General features: G+C 38.9%; 1 protein-coding gene across 2 annotated transcripts in view; it reads left to right on the forward strand.

The window, feature by feature from the left end:
* Positions 1 to 4,793, forward strand: part of ACBD6 (acyl-CoA binding domain containing 6) — a 176,837-nt gene extending 172,044 nt beyond the window's left edge. The window contains exon 9 of one of the 2 annotated variants that reach the window (XR_005556025.1): positions 3,699 to 3,807. Coding sequence is in view for 1 of the 2 variants with exons in the window: in XM_039337138.1 (XP_039193072.1) it covers positions 3,699 to 3,853 (155 nt within the window). In the remaining variant the exon portion in view is untranslated. Of the gene's footprint in view, positions 1 to 3,698 lie in introns of both variants that reach the window. The other variant, XM_039337138.1, reaches the window with a different exon arrangement.
* The last annotated feature ends 11,815 nt before the right edge of the window (positions 4,794 to 16,608 follow it).

Genomic DNA, 16,608 nt, shown 5'->3' on the forward strand with positions numbered 1-16,608 from the left:
TGCTCAAGTTTTAAAAATGTCTTATAGATGTTTCCAGAGCCTTATAAATGTTTCCAATTTGTACATACGCTATGTCAATCATTCTTATTCTGTATGCTGGGACTTTTTAGTATACTGCCAAAGGGACTTTTAATGCCATAACAAATTCCTAACATAATCTTCTTTTGACCTCAGAAAATAGGCTATTTGTATCTTTGTATAGTTCTGTGCACTGGCCATGCCTTTGTTGCTTCATATTATGGATAAGTAATGTTACGGTAGGGCATAGAACACGATTTGTGGCAAGAGGTTTAAATAAGTCATCTAGAGTGGCCACAGAATCTTCTGCACTTTTCAGCCTGTGTAGCTGTTGCCCTTTGTCCTGACTTCGTCTTTGGCTCTCTCCGCTTCAAATATTTCCCTTTTCCTCTTTCCTTTCCTTTCTCCCTTCCTCCCCTTCCCAAGTTACCTTCATGTGCTAGAAGTGGACAAATTCTGTATTGTTTCCTGGTCCTTCATTTGTATTTGCAACCAGTCAACTTACACAAACATTCTAAACTTCCTACGAGACTTCTAATAGGCAGCTTCAGTCCTACCACCTTGACAATAAATCCATAGCTTATGCTGTCACATAGCAGAATGTATAAAGAGGACCTGACTGTTAAAGAAAACTACTGTAAATTCTCTAATGACTTATATTTTTCCCATCCAAGATGGCAAATAGAAAATAAAAATCAGTTCCATATTGGCAACAGTGCACTGTCTTGAATATAAGGTTAACAGAAAGCTCAGACTGCAAGAACACAGAAAGTTGGATTTGAGACCTTTTGTCATTTTAGTTAACAATGCAAGGGTTTAAATAATCTTCAACTGAACTGCTGTCCTATTTTAATTAAACATTTGCTTCTCCCCATAGTGCCAGCTGAGAAAAGATATTTTCTCAAGGTACTTTCTGATTACTACAGCTAATTGCAAAAGGAAATACACCATTAATGTGTTGACTTGCAATATAATTAAAAACATCATTTAGTGCTCAGCTGAGAGGTACCTTGAAAATACAGGTCCCATTGGAACTTCAGCTACAAAGTTCTTTAGGAGAAATCTTATGACTTCACCTGATGCATCTGAGTTTCATTGGATACATATAGGAATTTTTATTTGGTTTATCTGTTTCCCTTATTAAGAAGCAAAAAGAGTGCTAAAATTGCTATTTTTAATAAATTTCAGCAGCTGAAGTTAAATATGCTGTTTGAAATTAGCATTAAACTAAGGACAAATCATATTGAGGGCTTGTTAGTCTTCTGTTGTTCTCTCCTCTGCAGTTGTTTCCCCTGAAGAATCATTTAAATCAAAGAAAATTTTCCATCTCCTCTTCCCCTTGCAACCAACTAAGAGCCTCAAAATGAGTGTACCGTGATTATTGCATTTTGCTCATATTGACCAAACTTTATCCCTATCTATTGCATTAGCTTCTCATCAGAGAAACTTGAGACAAGAAATTGATGTTAGGCTACTAAATGCCCTACACCAGTGATGGCGAACCTTTTAGAGACCTAGTGCCCAAAAACTGGCCCCGCCCCTGCTCCACCCACTCCCCGGCCCCCGCTCTTCTCCGCTCCCACCCCGGCCCCCGTCCTGCCTGCCCACAGGGCCATTCACTGCCTCCAGGGCCCGCCGCAGATTGCCCAGGCAGCCCAGCAGCGCCATGGTCACGCCCTCTGCCCGCGCCCCGCAGCATCAACTGTGCGTGATAGGGCATGGGAGCAGTCTTGTCTACGCTACCTGGCTGCCATGTCCTTGGCTGCGCTGCTCCGCGTGGGCCGTGCTCGGGGCAACTCTCCTCCAGGGGCCACGGGGAAAGGCGAGGCTGGGGCAAAGGCACGTGTGCCCACAGAGAGGGCTCCAAGTGCCACCTCTGGCACGCGTACCATAGGTTCGCCACCACTGCCCTACACTAACACTTTCAATCAGTCCTTTCGTCCATGGACTAATCAAGTCACTGGCAAGTGATTACATCCTTCATAATTCCACAAACATTTACAATTGACCTATTCAGAAAAAATAGCTCAGTATCCATATGCATATTTGGAAATGAAACTGTTTCAGCTGTGGGGGGGGGGAAGCAACGTTGCTCTTAAATTCTCAAAACAGTTTGTACATGACTGAATTTAAATGGTGGCAGCATTGGATTAGAAGCCAGCTTTTACTTCACAGCTTGAAAAGAAAAATCTTAACCTAAAAGAATCAACATCTAATGCAAGATATAGCATGTTTGCTTTCCCTAAACAATGTTTTTCCATCCCAAAATGTCTTCCCTGCAATTTGTCTTTTTGTAAGATTGAACCTTTAAAAAAATTGTAAATGATCTGGTAAAATAATTCCATCTTTAAGATTGCCGAAAAATCAGGAAATGCCAAGCCCAAGGTTACAGGGTCTCATGTTCTCTCCAAAAGGTTATAATTTAAATTTAATATCCTGCATCTCTTCTACTCTCTTCTGCTTCATTTCAGCAAGATATGTTTTCCTGACTATCCCTGCAGAGATTTTACTGTACTATCTATCACTTATATTAGAGTTGCTGCCATCTTCTGCTTCTTGGCTTTTCCTCTTGTACCAAGACTTAGATTCTTTTCCTTTCTAGTAATAAATCAAAGTCAAGAAACTGAAATGGTGGCTTCTTGCACATCATATATATTGGTGCCGGTGCCTGCTCAACACAGAACAACACTGAGCTAAAAGTTTCTATCAGAAACTTCACATTTGCCCCATGGGAGTTGCCCATAGTTCCTACTATTTACCTAAGTCCCTTTTCTGCCACTTCAGTAGCAACATCTCTTCACCCTTCAGTAACCAAGGATATATTTTTGTCCACTTCTTTGCTGTTAACTTTGTTTAGATAATTTCCCTTTTTACTTTGTCATTTTACAATTCTTATTTTTATTGGTTGTATTGGTATTTTCCCCTTGCATCTTGTGACTCCACTCAGGGCCTCATTTATTATGGGGAAAGGCACAATGTGAGTGCTTCCTTAGTTGCCAAAAGCTTTGCGTGATTTAAGTGACAGCGATTGTTCCAGGCCTTCTCAATCCTTAGCAAGGTGATTCACTGTAGCAGTTGCATGGAATGTTTTTATACCTGGGAATGTTCTTCCTCCTCCTCCCTCCTATTGCTATTATTGTTTCAGATTAATATTGAAAGTTTAATTTGTATACTATGTTGCTGAATTTTTGGTTTTACTCTTGTGTGCACTCCTAAGAGGCACGGTTTTGAGATGGGCAGCTGTATAGATTATTTAAATAAATAAAAGGCCAAGAGGAAGGGACCACACAATGGACTTTGAAAGTATGAGGGCCACAATAGAAAAAGTTCGTCTCCTAGTCCATATTCTTCCAAACTCACATTGGAGTGGAGACCTCACCAGGTTTTCTGACAACGTTCTTAACAAATGGGCAGATTTAACCTTGGCAAAGCAATCCCTGATGTGGTGCAATGCAGTGCTATTTTGTTTTTGACTCTGTAGGGGATAACCAATTTGAATGCTATCTTAGCATGGTGGTAGAATGTGGAACGCTAATTTTGAGAATTTATCTTTCTTATAGCAACTTCCTTGTTCTGTTTGGCTGTCAGATTGTTGCATCTCTAGTACTGACATGCCTCATTCAGCCAATGCAAACTGTTGATTCTGACTTGTTTCCATTTTGTTCTGGTCTCCCCTCTAGCTTCTACCTGTGAATTTTCTGATATTGTGGAACTGTTGCTTCAATCTGGAGCTGACCCTACTCTTCGGGACACAGAAGGATACTTGCCTGAGGAGGTGACAGACTGTAGAGTAATCACCTCTATGCTCCAGGAACACACAGCTGGCAAAGCTTAACTGAAAGACCAAGGAAGTAAAGCCCAAGGCTTTCAGAATGGAACAAAAACTGCAATAAATCCATCCTTCTCCTACATAGTCTGCACAATGCATAAGGATTGGAATTTGTTGAATGAAAGTGCTTGGTATTATACATATTGCCGAAAAGCCAAAAAGAAAGTAGTGGACTGTGAATCACACAGCACAACCTACTATCTACCATATGAAAAATAACCTCAGCCATAGTTTATGACTTGCCATTTGCTTAATAGTCCCCCCCTCCCCTTTCTTAAAACCAATAAAAAGGATATATTGAATTTCTGCTATCCTGTCAGATGTAGCTGTAAGAGATGTTCAGTTGGATAGATTGCAAGCTACAAGCCTGATACCGCAGGAGTCTTACTTCGCCAGCAGAGGAGTTTCATCATGTATAGAGGCTGCTGAGAAAAAAAGGAACCATACTGAAGGTGAAGTCCTGTATGTTCCTTCTTAAGAATAAGCTCTAATTAGACACAAGAATAGTGTTGAACTTGCTTTCCCAAGTGGATATAAGGACTAGTTTTTTATTTGCTCAATGCAACTTATAGGAAAGGAAGATCCAACTGCTGGATAGTGGAAAGGAAGATATAAGCCAATTTATAAAGCTTTTTTTTTCCCAAACTCCCACATTAGTGGCAGTGTTATTATTTATATTTTCTTGAACTCAGAATTAGAGGTACTATGCTTCTTTTAAGATCTAAGAATAAGGGTGGTGGGCTTTTTTTTTCCTTAATCCTAAACTGATTCCTAAAGTAGTTGCTGTGTTGTTAAACTATGAGAACTGATGGGCATGTTAATTGTGTATATCTCTATGTTTCTGGTATAAAAAATACTATCCTGCATGATATGAGATATATAAAACATGTTTCTGAAATGTTTCTCTTTTTTCACCTACCATTAAACCAAACTAGTTATTCAAAAAGCATCATGAATGTATATTGGACACTACAAAATCTTATCCTGAATTTTTTTTTTTATCTTGTGGATATAACTAAAATATTTTTAGACGAAACATCAACCTAAATGGCTAAAACTCCATGGACAGAAAGGGAAACAAATATTGTAATCCCTAAGCTCGTTAGTCTGCTTCAGAACTGCTGAAAGAGTGTGCATTCTCAGAATGGCTGCATCCAATTTCTGGCTATGTCCTGCTTACACAATTTCTAGTGGGAGCCTTCTATGTATTCCACATAAAGTTAGGTGCAGCTCATACTAAACTTTTCAGTTTGCTTTTGAGAGCCACAGCATTAACATTTTCATCCATTGAGCTCTCCATCCACCCTGAATAATTCTTTTTTTTTTTTTGCTTTTATTATTTCAAGTTATTTTTATCATAATTCTCTCTCTGTTTTCCCCACTGAAGAATAGTCAATTTCTTGTCCTTTTCTCTTGAGCAGCCTGACCTCAACCCTATAGCCTTACAGACTCCATTTTGTTACAAAACTAAAAATTACAGTCACACGAACACAATCTAGATTTTTCTGCCCTGTGGGAGTTCATTCAATAGACATATGCTGGATTTTTATTTTAACTTTCCTGAAGTCTTCCTACTGCTGATCCCTCCTGAAACAAAATATACTAATTTTGTATTTTATCATTTGGTCCTGCCATGGCCTCTAGAGGGTTTTTTTTAATGCATAGCATCTTCTATCATGCTCTTTCATCTCCATTATTTCCTTCTCTTACTGGTTGACAGACTCAAAGATATGCCTTCCTCTTCTGAACTTTCCTGCCATATATCTCAGGTCTTTCTCCTAATATCTGGACTTCTCCATCAGTTATGAAAGCCTTCTGTTCTTCCTGCATAAGTTATCCAATTATTGGGGCAGTGGTTATCATCACAAAGGAAATGTTCTTCTTTCCAGTGCACACAGTGTGTGCTACAAGCTATCATGCACCAGGTGCCCCCAGGAGAAGTAAGGACCTGTGATATCCTTAATTGTTGGGCTGCCTGGAAGTCCCAATTTTGCTCATCTTCGGCTACACTTTACAAGCATGGTTCATCACATTTGAACCTGATCCTCAAGGTTCAAAGATCAGAAAAATCCATCAGTCATTCTTGCATCAAAAACTCTTTGGTTAGGTAGCAGGTTACAGACAATGTCACTGAAGGTTAATTCTTCAGGCTTTGGCCACTAACACAATTCATCAGTGACACAGTTATTTCTGGCTGGAAAGGTCACCTCCGATTCTTTTTCATTTGACACTTTTGGCTCATAGTTGACTCATTGCAGCATCTCAGTAAGCTGAAGTTCCTGGAATTTGGGGAGGCAATCAGTGCTTTTTGGAGGCAAAGCATCCAGATAATATTAAACAATGATTTTTGTATTACATTGACCATATGGTTCATGGTTGATAGGCACTGATAGGCCTTACATTTCATATTATTCTAGTCAGTGCTTTTTTTGTTAAAAAAAAAAAAAGGTGCCGGAACTCACACAAGTCATACAACCCGCCTTGCCTACCCTACAAGGTTCCATCCAAAAAAGATGCTGGAACTCTTTTCTGGGCGTTCTATGACCAAAAAAAGCCCTGATTCTAGTAATCCTGCATCTGAAAAATGCTCTTGCAGGCTGCAGCCTTCAGCTATGGTTCTAATCATATATCAATGGGTGTCTTGAAATTGAATTCCTTCCCCTCTTCCCACATGTACGTCTTGGGGTCTTTACCTCAGCAGCAAGTGCATATTCCACATATACAATGCCTGTGAAGCAGACATTTACAGTATCTTTTTACTGATTCCCTTTCTGATTGGAGATTGTCACACCATGATAACATGGATAGCCATGATTCATTCCTCCCTTGTGTCTTTTTAAGCCTTATTAAGCAATTCCCAATCTTCTCTCTTTCCATCATAAACAGCTATACTTCCGGATCACATTTCTCTTCCCCTTACAGGCTGGAGAATTCCATTCTGCCTTACAAAGAAAAAGAGGTTTTTTCAGGAAACCATCCACAATGGCTTCTCATGAAGTTAAACGGTGGGAATTGTATGAGGAAAAACGAAGAATATCCCAATTCTTCTGCAATGCCATCATATTTTTGCCCTTATATTTAATTAAACATCCCTTGGCACTTATTTCCATAAGCTTATAGCTTACGTGAATCTCTACTTCTATTTTTCAATGTGTGATACCTCCCTCACTATTAAGGTATTATGTCAAAAGGACTGATTTTCCTCTGTTCCCTGGTATACCTGCTGATTCTTGATTTTGTCCATTATTTTCTCCGGCTTAATTCCAGAGCCTTTTCAGCCCACAGTTACTGCCCTTATTCATCTCTTATTGTGAAAAATACTAACGGTAGCTGTGATCTTGGGTCACCAACAGGGAGGATTCTTCCTGTCTCTTAACTTTGACAGATCACTTTTCTCTCAAGGTTGGAAAAGTAATTGCCTTCCACTTGGGCAAAATGGCCTTATTCCAAAGAGACCAATATCTATGGTGCAATTTCTCTCCCCAACACTTTTCCAAATGATATTTAGTAAACATCAAGTTTTCCTTTGAAGTGTCCAAGCAGGATGCCTATTTCAGCTTCACACCTACTTTATGACAGTTGTAGCAACAGTTTGCAGCTTTCTGATTCACCAGGAATGCACCTATGACTTAAAGATAACTTATTTGGAAGAGGGCTTGTAAGTTAATGTCATGAGTCTCCAGAAACAGTTCAAGACTCAGCAGATCCAGAAAAGCGTGGACATTGGTATTTATCATATGGGACATTAGCATACAGGTAATCCTCAACTTAAAACAGTTCTTTTAGTGATCGAAGTTACAACAGTACTGAAAACAGTATTTTATGACCGTTTTTCACACTTAGACCATTGCAGTGTCCCCATGGTCACCTGATCAAAATTCAGACGCATGACAACTGACTCATATTTGATTATGCTTCTAGTGTCCCCGAGGTCATGGGATCACCTTTTGTGACCTTCTGACAAGCAAAGTCAGTGGGGAAGGCAGATTCAGTTAACCACCGTGTTATTAACTTAACAATGGCAGTGATTCACTTAACAAATATGGCAAGAAAGATCATAAAATGGGTCAAACTCACTTAACAAATGTCTCACTTAGCAAAAGAAATTTTGAGCTTCCCTGTGGTCATAAGCCGATGATTACCTATATTTACCTTGCATGATTGGAGACTCTGGCACTTGAATGCTAGGCATTTATTACTTTATTTATTAAATGTTTATGCCACCCATCTCCCCTACAAGGCAGCACCCCAAGACTGAAGAAAAGCAATGAAAAAATGAGGGATCAGAGGCAAGAGGAAAGAAATGAAGAAAAAAACAAATAAGGAGAAGAGAGGAGCATAAAATGGAGAGGAAATTCCTTAGGAAAACATTCAGCAGAAATCTGTAGAAAACAAAGAATAGGGAGAATAAGAGAAAAGAGAGGCAATCTTCCTGCAGCAATTGTGGTCCTGTGGTCCAGCATTCCTGCCTTTTTCTGTTCCTTTTCCTGTTTTTCCTGAAAGTGACTTTTCTTTATCCTGTATAAGGGTTCTAATGTACTCAGTCTCCACAATAAGCTAAATCTAAATTTCTAACTGTTCTAAATTATGCCCCATGGAACGTCTAACACAACTCTTGCTGTTCCAAACTACTTTTTAAAACTAATTTCCCTTCAAACAGAAACAAAAAATATACTATAGTAACAAGGTTCAATGCCTTACCCTCAGAGCTGTTAGAAAAGTAGCCTAGCCACTTCCCTTGTCTGGATGGACTCTGCACATGTAGATATCATAAATTTAGTTCACCATTCTAGCTATTGCCCTGCCTACTATGCCAGGACTAGCCATCAGCATTGCCGTTCCCTCTCCTTATAGGGCAGTGGTTCTCAACCTTTTTAATGCCGCGACCCCCAACCGATCGTAACTCGAGGACTACTCAACCGGTCGTAAGTCGAGGACTACTCAACTGGTGCAGCACCGTTTGCAGAATGGGACTTTTGGCAGGCTCAGCAGGGCAGAGACAGCCTGGACAATTCCTATTGGCTTTTGAAAGCCAATAGAATTAGACTCTATTCAAGAGAGTCTATTATATTGGCTTTCAAAAGCCAATAGAATAAAAGGGAGTAGCACAGCTAAGGAAAAGGGGGGGGGGGAAATGGCGGACTGCGTTGTTTGGCGACCTCCGTGAAATGGTTGTTCAACCCCAAATGGGGTCCCGACCCACAGGTTGAGAACCACTGTTATAGGGGATGGACCATGTCTAAGGCTGTGCAGATTTTACTAACATATATCTCCATTGAAATCTTCAAGAACATCATTACATTCTCTCTGGAAATATTTTAAGAGTGTTGCTACAGGACTGATTTGCAAGCCTGTGGGGGGGAGGAGGTAAAAACAGCAAATGTTAGTAAGAGGTTTTTAAAAAGCATCTGAATAAATCTTACGTAATCTTCTAAGTGGAATTGAAGGAGGTTTCCCTTTGCACCCCTCTCAGCCCTTCTCTTCTGTAGTTAGCTCAATGTTTTTGGGGAGACGCCAGGCTGGCCCATTTTCCCTTTTGGGATACCTGGGATTTCCTTCCACACCTGCTCTGGAAGGAATGGACCAGTGAAGTAATTGCATTCTTCACTGCCTGATGCTTTTCAAAAGTTATATAATTGATACCTTACTTCCCCTCTCCCCCAAAACTGAGCAAGAAGCACTTGTTTCGCCACTGAAAGGAAAGTATTTTTGAAATAGTATCGCATCGTGCAGAAATGGGCGTTTTAACACTTACTCACTTCTGCAATTCAGCCGACTGTTAGTTGAATGTTCAGTTCCATATTCATTTCATCTTTCATTCCCACCAACTGAAAACATTTGGGCTGTTTCTCATCTCAAGAATGCTAACGCCAAATGTTTGTTATACAACTCGGCCATTGTGTAATTTGGGTTTTTGGTGCAGAGCAATATGAAAGGGATATTAAAAGGTACAAGCACTGCTGCATGGCTGGCAGCTATTTTTACTGCCGTCCTGTGGACATCAGTCATTTGCATTGGTCTTACATTACAGACCGTTTGGCAAAAATATCAGAATAGGACAGTCGCCTTTCTATGTCCCTTAGATGTATATCTGCCACCTTGTCCAGAAGCCAGTGTGCATTTTTGTTTATTTTGTGCTGAAGGTTATCCTTCCCAGCATTTTGTGCTTTGAAGTGGAGTGCTGTCTGATGGACATCTTGTGCATTAAAAAGCACTTGCAAAACAACACATGCTTGATGAGTGCGTTGATGCGAGTGGCAAACAACTGTGCCCATGGCTTTCACAAAGTACATTTGCAGAGCTTAGGATGGATAGGTTTATAGCACTTTAGGACTATTTGTGAGGTTGGAACTCTTCCAAAGGGAAAAAAAAGAAAAAGTGAAAAGGCATATATTATTGTTTATAATCTGCTTTATTCAGCCAAACCTTTTCCCCAACAGCCCCCTGGATTGCCGTTTAAATCCTCTGGTGCCTTAAACTACTGATTCTGAAAACAGTTAATGCATATTCAAGCTAAGCTTGGCATCTACTGCAGGAAATCACTTTAATTGAGAAGCATTAAATGTTAAAATGATTAAAATATATAAAGCCAACATGGTGTATATGAAGAGCACAGCTCGCAGCTTCAGAGCGTACCTTGGCTCAGCTTGCCAAAAGCTTGAGCTTCTGAGGCTGATGTAGTGGAAGAATTCCTTAAAATGAAAGCCGGTCTATTTCCTTGGCTTATTATAACCCTGAATGCCTTACAAAAGGCAGCCAGCAAAACTTTAACAGCAGTTTCAGATACGATGTTTTGCTAGCCTCATTTTTACATTCTTCAGCAGTTTTTTGTCCAGAATGACCTTTCACGAGAGGAGGGATGTTCATGTCTAGTCCTAATTTTAACAGGTGACTACAAGCTTCCCACATTAACTTTCATCTTTTGCAGATGTAAATTTGCCCATTGCAAGCTGCATTTATATAGAAAGGATCATAATTAGAAAGAAGGAAAATAACTCTGATTCTGGGAGGGAGGGGTTAGATGATATTATCCAATTTTGAACTCAGTTTTCTAACATCTGCCAATAATAAAGAAATGATTATGTAGATACTTTTTTTAAAAAAAAATGCCCAGTAGTTGAATTTTGGGAGGGGCGGGGGAAGTCTCCCTTTATTGTCATTGAAAATGACATTTTAAAATATTCCAAATGGTGTTATGCAGGTACCAAAATAAATCCATTCTGAAACTCAAAGTTCTAATAATTGTGATAAAGAGTACATTACAATAAGTAAAATGTCTACGGAGATTCTCAGTCATCCAGATCATAGTTATCTCAAAGGTGCTTTTTCACGAGGCAATTGGACTCTCTTGTTTTTCTTTGAAAATGTTTCACTTTTCATCCAAGAAGTTTCTTCAGCTCTGACTGGATGATGGGGAATTGAAAGATTTTTACTCCTTGCAGTTTCATTCTTTTACAGCAGGGATGTCAAACTGGTGGCCCACAGGCCGGTTGCATCATGCGGAGGTTGTGCCCACCCCAGCTCCGGCAATGCAAAAAAAGTTGTGATACATCACAACAAGTGATGCGGTGAGTTTGACACCCGTGTTTTAGAGAGTCATTGGGCCACCCGGAAGTTTATCTGTGTCATCAGAGTCACTTGAGTAGTCCAAATGGATGTGGAGTCTTCTTGGAGCTGCTGAAAGGACTGTGTTGTAGACTGGAGATAGATGATGTCGGATCCCTCCCCCTCTGTTGAGAGAGGGCTGTTCAGTTTTGACATAGATGGCCTCTTTGACCCCTCTTTCAAACCAGTGGTCCTCTCTGTCCAAAGACCACAGTTTGGACCAGCTGTCTGCAAGGAATATAAATCCTTCCATTCCCCACCATCCAGTCAGAGCTGAAGAAGCTTCTTGGATGAGAAGCGAAACGTCTTCAAAGAAAAAAAAAAGATAATCCAATTGCCTTATGAAAAAATACTTTGGGATTACAATAAGTAGCATTAACATATGCAAATATCAAAAGAACAGAGAGAAGCAAGCTCCTCTTTACAAAGTGATCTATGGTCCGCACTGTTCCTCTCTCAAACTTTTAATATTGAAGAAAAATTGCTATTCTCCTTGTTTGGCACACTAATTGGCCCCTGTAAAGAATGTGAAATGGGTCTTGGGAATTCTGTTTTTAGAGTAGCATGTTAAAATACATTCACCTGGATAATTATGATTGATTTTTCTACACGTGTGTGTATATGTGTGTGTCTACATAACATTTTTCAAATGATGAATAGCATAATGAAAAAAAGTGGATATACTGAATTAGAAAAGGCAAAGAACTGAGTTTCAGTATGCTTTAAGCCAGCCAATTGATTATATTACTGCACAAAATACAAAGAGCTTAGATTTCTAAACAGATAGACATATATCATAATCCCAACATTTATATTATACTGTAGTAATACATATATTACTACATCGAATTATCAACTGATTACATACATGAGTAATGAAGTCATTTATTATATCCTGTTTAATCGCCCAGTTTTGACAAAGTTTCTCCACATTTTAAGCAGGTGGAAAGCCAGGCTAGGTCAGCACAGTCTCAATGCGTGAGTCCTGAAGTTATCAGGAGGCTTGAATGAGTTAGAAGATCACTTATTGCTGGTAGTTGTGTAAGATTTCTTTATACATTCTTACCTGATTTATGAAGTTGGAGAATTTGCTTACATTACTGTGTGTGTGTGTGTGTGTGTATTTGTGTGTGTGTGTGTAGGACAATATAGATTTCCCTGTCCAACTCTTAGGTGCTACCTCCAGAGTTCATAAAATTTCTTATCAAATTTCGTTTTCAATGTGACAATATTAAAAGATTAAATATGCAGAATAATCACATTAACTGTATTTAAATGACAGTTACACTTACATTTAGTGAACATTATTCTGGATTTTATCCCAACTTGCTTTTGATTTAGGCTTTGCCTACTTTGGGGAGAATGGCCCATGGCATGCCCAGCCAATGCCAAATCTGCCCCCTTTGCATGAATTCACACATCCCTCAGGAAAAACCTGTCTGTAAAGGTTTTGCTAATGAGTTCCAAAAGAAACTTGAAACAAATTTGATTATTAACAACAGCTGAGTTGTTTTGAGTATTCTGAGCTGGTCTGAAGGCTGCAATGGGAGGTTTGTTTTCAGATGTATGATTGATAATTTAAAAAAAAACAAAACACATTCCACCCAACCATGGCAGCAATAGAGACCAACTACATCTCTGCTGCTGCTGGCTTTCATTAAATGGGGTAATATGGGTGATACAGTGGTGACAGTTACCAAGCTGGCCATTGAGAATTCTGCAGTGCTATTTTTTCTGGGCAAACAAAAGAAAAAAAACTCACAGACGCAAGCCTGATGAAATATAATATCGTGATGATAAATTTAGATTTCAGGGGATTGAATTACATGTTTGTTATGCGTTCTGTGGATAATCTGCAAAAAGAGCAAATAAATGAAGGTCAAAAATGTACACAAGGGGCGCATATGTATCTTTCTGTACATAGTATTCTGCTTCTGCTTTTAACCCTGTAAATTGTAAATGGGAAAAAATATCACTGCTAATATTATGCCAATAGTTTGGGTTGGCTTGCTGAGCTTTGATGTGTGTTTACCCTCTGTGCATGCTCTATGACTTGCTTGAAAGCTGCATTTACCATATATGTAGGTTTTGCTGGTTTGCATTTGTGTATCTACTGATGTTATATTAATGTGTCCATGCACAAATAAAGTATAAAGTTCAGATGCTTTGTGTTCACAACAAAACAAAAGCATTTAGTGCTCGTGTGGTATAGCCAGACTGCAGAAAATCTTGGCAACCACTTGATAACAGCAAGATGTTGAAGTTTTTCTGAGCTTTTGTACTTCAAATATAATATGTTTGTGTGTGTGTGTGTGTGTGTGTGTGTCACTGTCTGTGTGTAGTTTTCTCTTTCTCTGCGTTAAAATAAATGTTTAATGCAAGACAGAAAAAGGCACATGAACCCTGGAGGCCATTTCATATTTATTTTACACAGAACTTTTGTTGTTGCTGTTGTTTTACATACACATCATGCCAGCAGACAGAAGGCAAATACCAAGAAACTTGTTGGGTTTTCTTTTTATCCAAAGACACATGGCAATAAATACATTTCTTTCTCTCAAAATGTCACCTTAGAACTGTACAAAATTTGTCAACACAAGGAGATGGTTACAACGGGAAAGAGCAACCTGGGGGAGTTGCAGTAGAGGAGAGAGCTGTAAAAAATGCAGCAGCCTTGCTCTGAAGCTTTCCCAGCTTGAAACAGCCAAACCAAAAGGCAGTTTCACCTTGAGATAGTTTTTAAATCTTAATCTCCTCTCTGGGGCCCAGAGACCTGTGCTGACAGATCTACACAGCAGAGAAATGGATGGGAAATCAGAGGAGTTCAGGATGCCTCCGTAGATAACACCCATGCTCTACTTCAGATGCAGAGGAAACCCTCTTTGTCCACGGAATTAGGTCAATATCATTTGTGGTCACTGATCTCTGTTTTCACATTTTATGTTTTATTTTTTACTGTTGGCAGGAAATGCTCTCTATCTTTTAAAAAGACAATTGAAAAATCCTAGAACTAGAGACAGGCAGGAGACAACTAGTAATGTGCTTTTTTTTTCAACTTGAAGTTCAGCCATCATTATCAGAGCTCTGTGAGAAGAGAATATAAAATACAATCTAGCAAGTTCTACTAAGCTGAATTTGTTCTCAGATCATGGTTTTCAAGTATTAAAGTGCAGTAAATTAAATAGGAGAGTCATGCCGTTACCCTTGCATCGTTTTATAAGTTGCTGTAGAGATCAGGTATATGTAAAACTCCTAGAAAGGTCTTGCCTAGAAACCCCTATTATATAAGGGGCAATATTCTGTAAACTCAGATAAAACTATAGTCATGAGAAACATTAAGTGGACACGGGTAGTAAAATGCAACGATCAATTTGATCCTCTCGGTAGGGAGAGAGAAAAAATGCTATGATTCTATCTCAGATCAGTTTGGGGCAGATGATATTGTCTGTGTGAAATGATGTTTTTAAATCCTTTTAAAAGGATTTAAGTTTTATTAGACTTTGGGGGCAGAATATTTATAATTGATGCTTAGTCTTGGATGTACAAAGTATGTCTTAACAGGTAGTTTATTAGTCATTGGGTTGTTATGAAAGGTATACAGAAACCAAGATAACATGATGACTTAATGTATACAGAAGTATTCATCTTACAATAAATTCTGCCTAATAGATTAATATCATTGGTTGCAAATAAACTATCTAAACCCACCTTCCCTAACTGGGCATTTTCCTCTAGATGTGTTGGAATGTTCCTCCCATTATCCACAGCCAGCACACCCAATTACAGTGCATGTTGAAGACGACAAAGTGTAGTACTGTAATTCAACACATTGCTGGCTTGGAAGAGGGTGATTTAAAGCAAAGTCTAATGCAGGCATTCTCTATGGTGTTAAAGATGAAAACAATAAAATCTGCCTAATGAAATCTAACTAACTGTCTTATCAGCCTTAGTGCACATATGTCCAAAAGCTCTGTATTGACTTTTCTAGGAATTTTACAAAGAACTGAAAACGAGATGCATGCAGAAGCAAACCGCTGTTAAAAGTTTGTCATTCTTGCACATGTGATAGCCTGCTCATCCTTTGCTGCATCAAATCCCTCAATAAAGAGCAGATTATATCATACAGTAAGGATGGGCAAGTCATTGGGCTGCGTGTGACCATCCAAGCCATTTTATGTTGATCCCAGGGAACCTAGAAATCATGTGATTACAGTGGCAAAGAGCCAAGAAAGAGATGGAATTTTCCAAATGAAAGAATATATTACTGAACAAGTCTCTCTTAGAATTAACCCTACCCTCCAATATTTATATTAAGAAACTGTCAACCTCTTCCAAATGAAACACGTGAAATCCTAATCCTGCCCACTGTATTAACAACGCCTACCTACCTAGCATAGCTTTTGGCCAATTTGTATTTTTCAAGTAAACTTTCAGTTTTTAAAAAAGTCACTCCTCCGTGATAGAGAAAAGCATACACAGTCTGTAGAAGGTGAGTATTTAAAAGCATTTTAGACTCATGGCAATACAATTGGCTCTAGATCGTACATAAGTGGTCTATGCTGAAAAAAGAAATCTGCCTTTCTTGGTTCGGGAATTGATTGAGCTATTAAATTTCTCAAATTACTTCTGGCATCTCCAAGATGTGCATTTTTCCTTTGTAAATAGTTGTAATGCATTTAAAGGCACATCTCCATTAAGAACTCCTAAGGTTTTGTCTCCTACAAAAGACCATTGTTTTGGGTACAGCTTTTACCCAAGGCAGATCATCAGTCTGCTGGGCTCAGTACTATCCTTAAGTATCTCTCCAGGATTCTGCTGCTGGGCAACCTTGAAACTTTTGCCTTCCAAACAGGGATACATTCACTGAGCAATAGTCCTTCCCCAGTTTATTTTTTACTGCAGAGTTAACCATTCATTTGTTTTATTTTGATAGGAAACAGGTAAAGACAATGCATCAGGGGGTTGGGATTTGGATAATGGAAATTGGGAAGGCTGATGAAAGGTAAAAGGTAAAAATGAATGTTCACATTTTTTTTAAAAAAATCATAGGTTGAAGCGATACTAAGATGTACAGTAGATGTAGACAATATAGAAAACATTGATATAATATTAATTCTGATGGGAGATGTCGTTCAATTCTAAATATGTTTTTTTTT

The sequence above is a fragment of the Crotalus tigris genome, unplaced genomic scaffold, assembly GCF_016545835.1.
Source record: "Crotalus tigris isolate CLP2741 ecotype Arizona unplaced genomic scaffold, ASM1654583v1 scf7180000017668.6805642782:7212621, whole genome shotgun sequence".
NCBI lineage: Eukaryota > Metazoa > Chordata > Lepidosauria > Squamata > Viperidae > Crotalus > Crotalus tigris.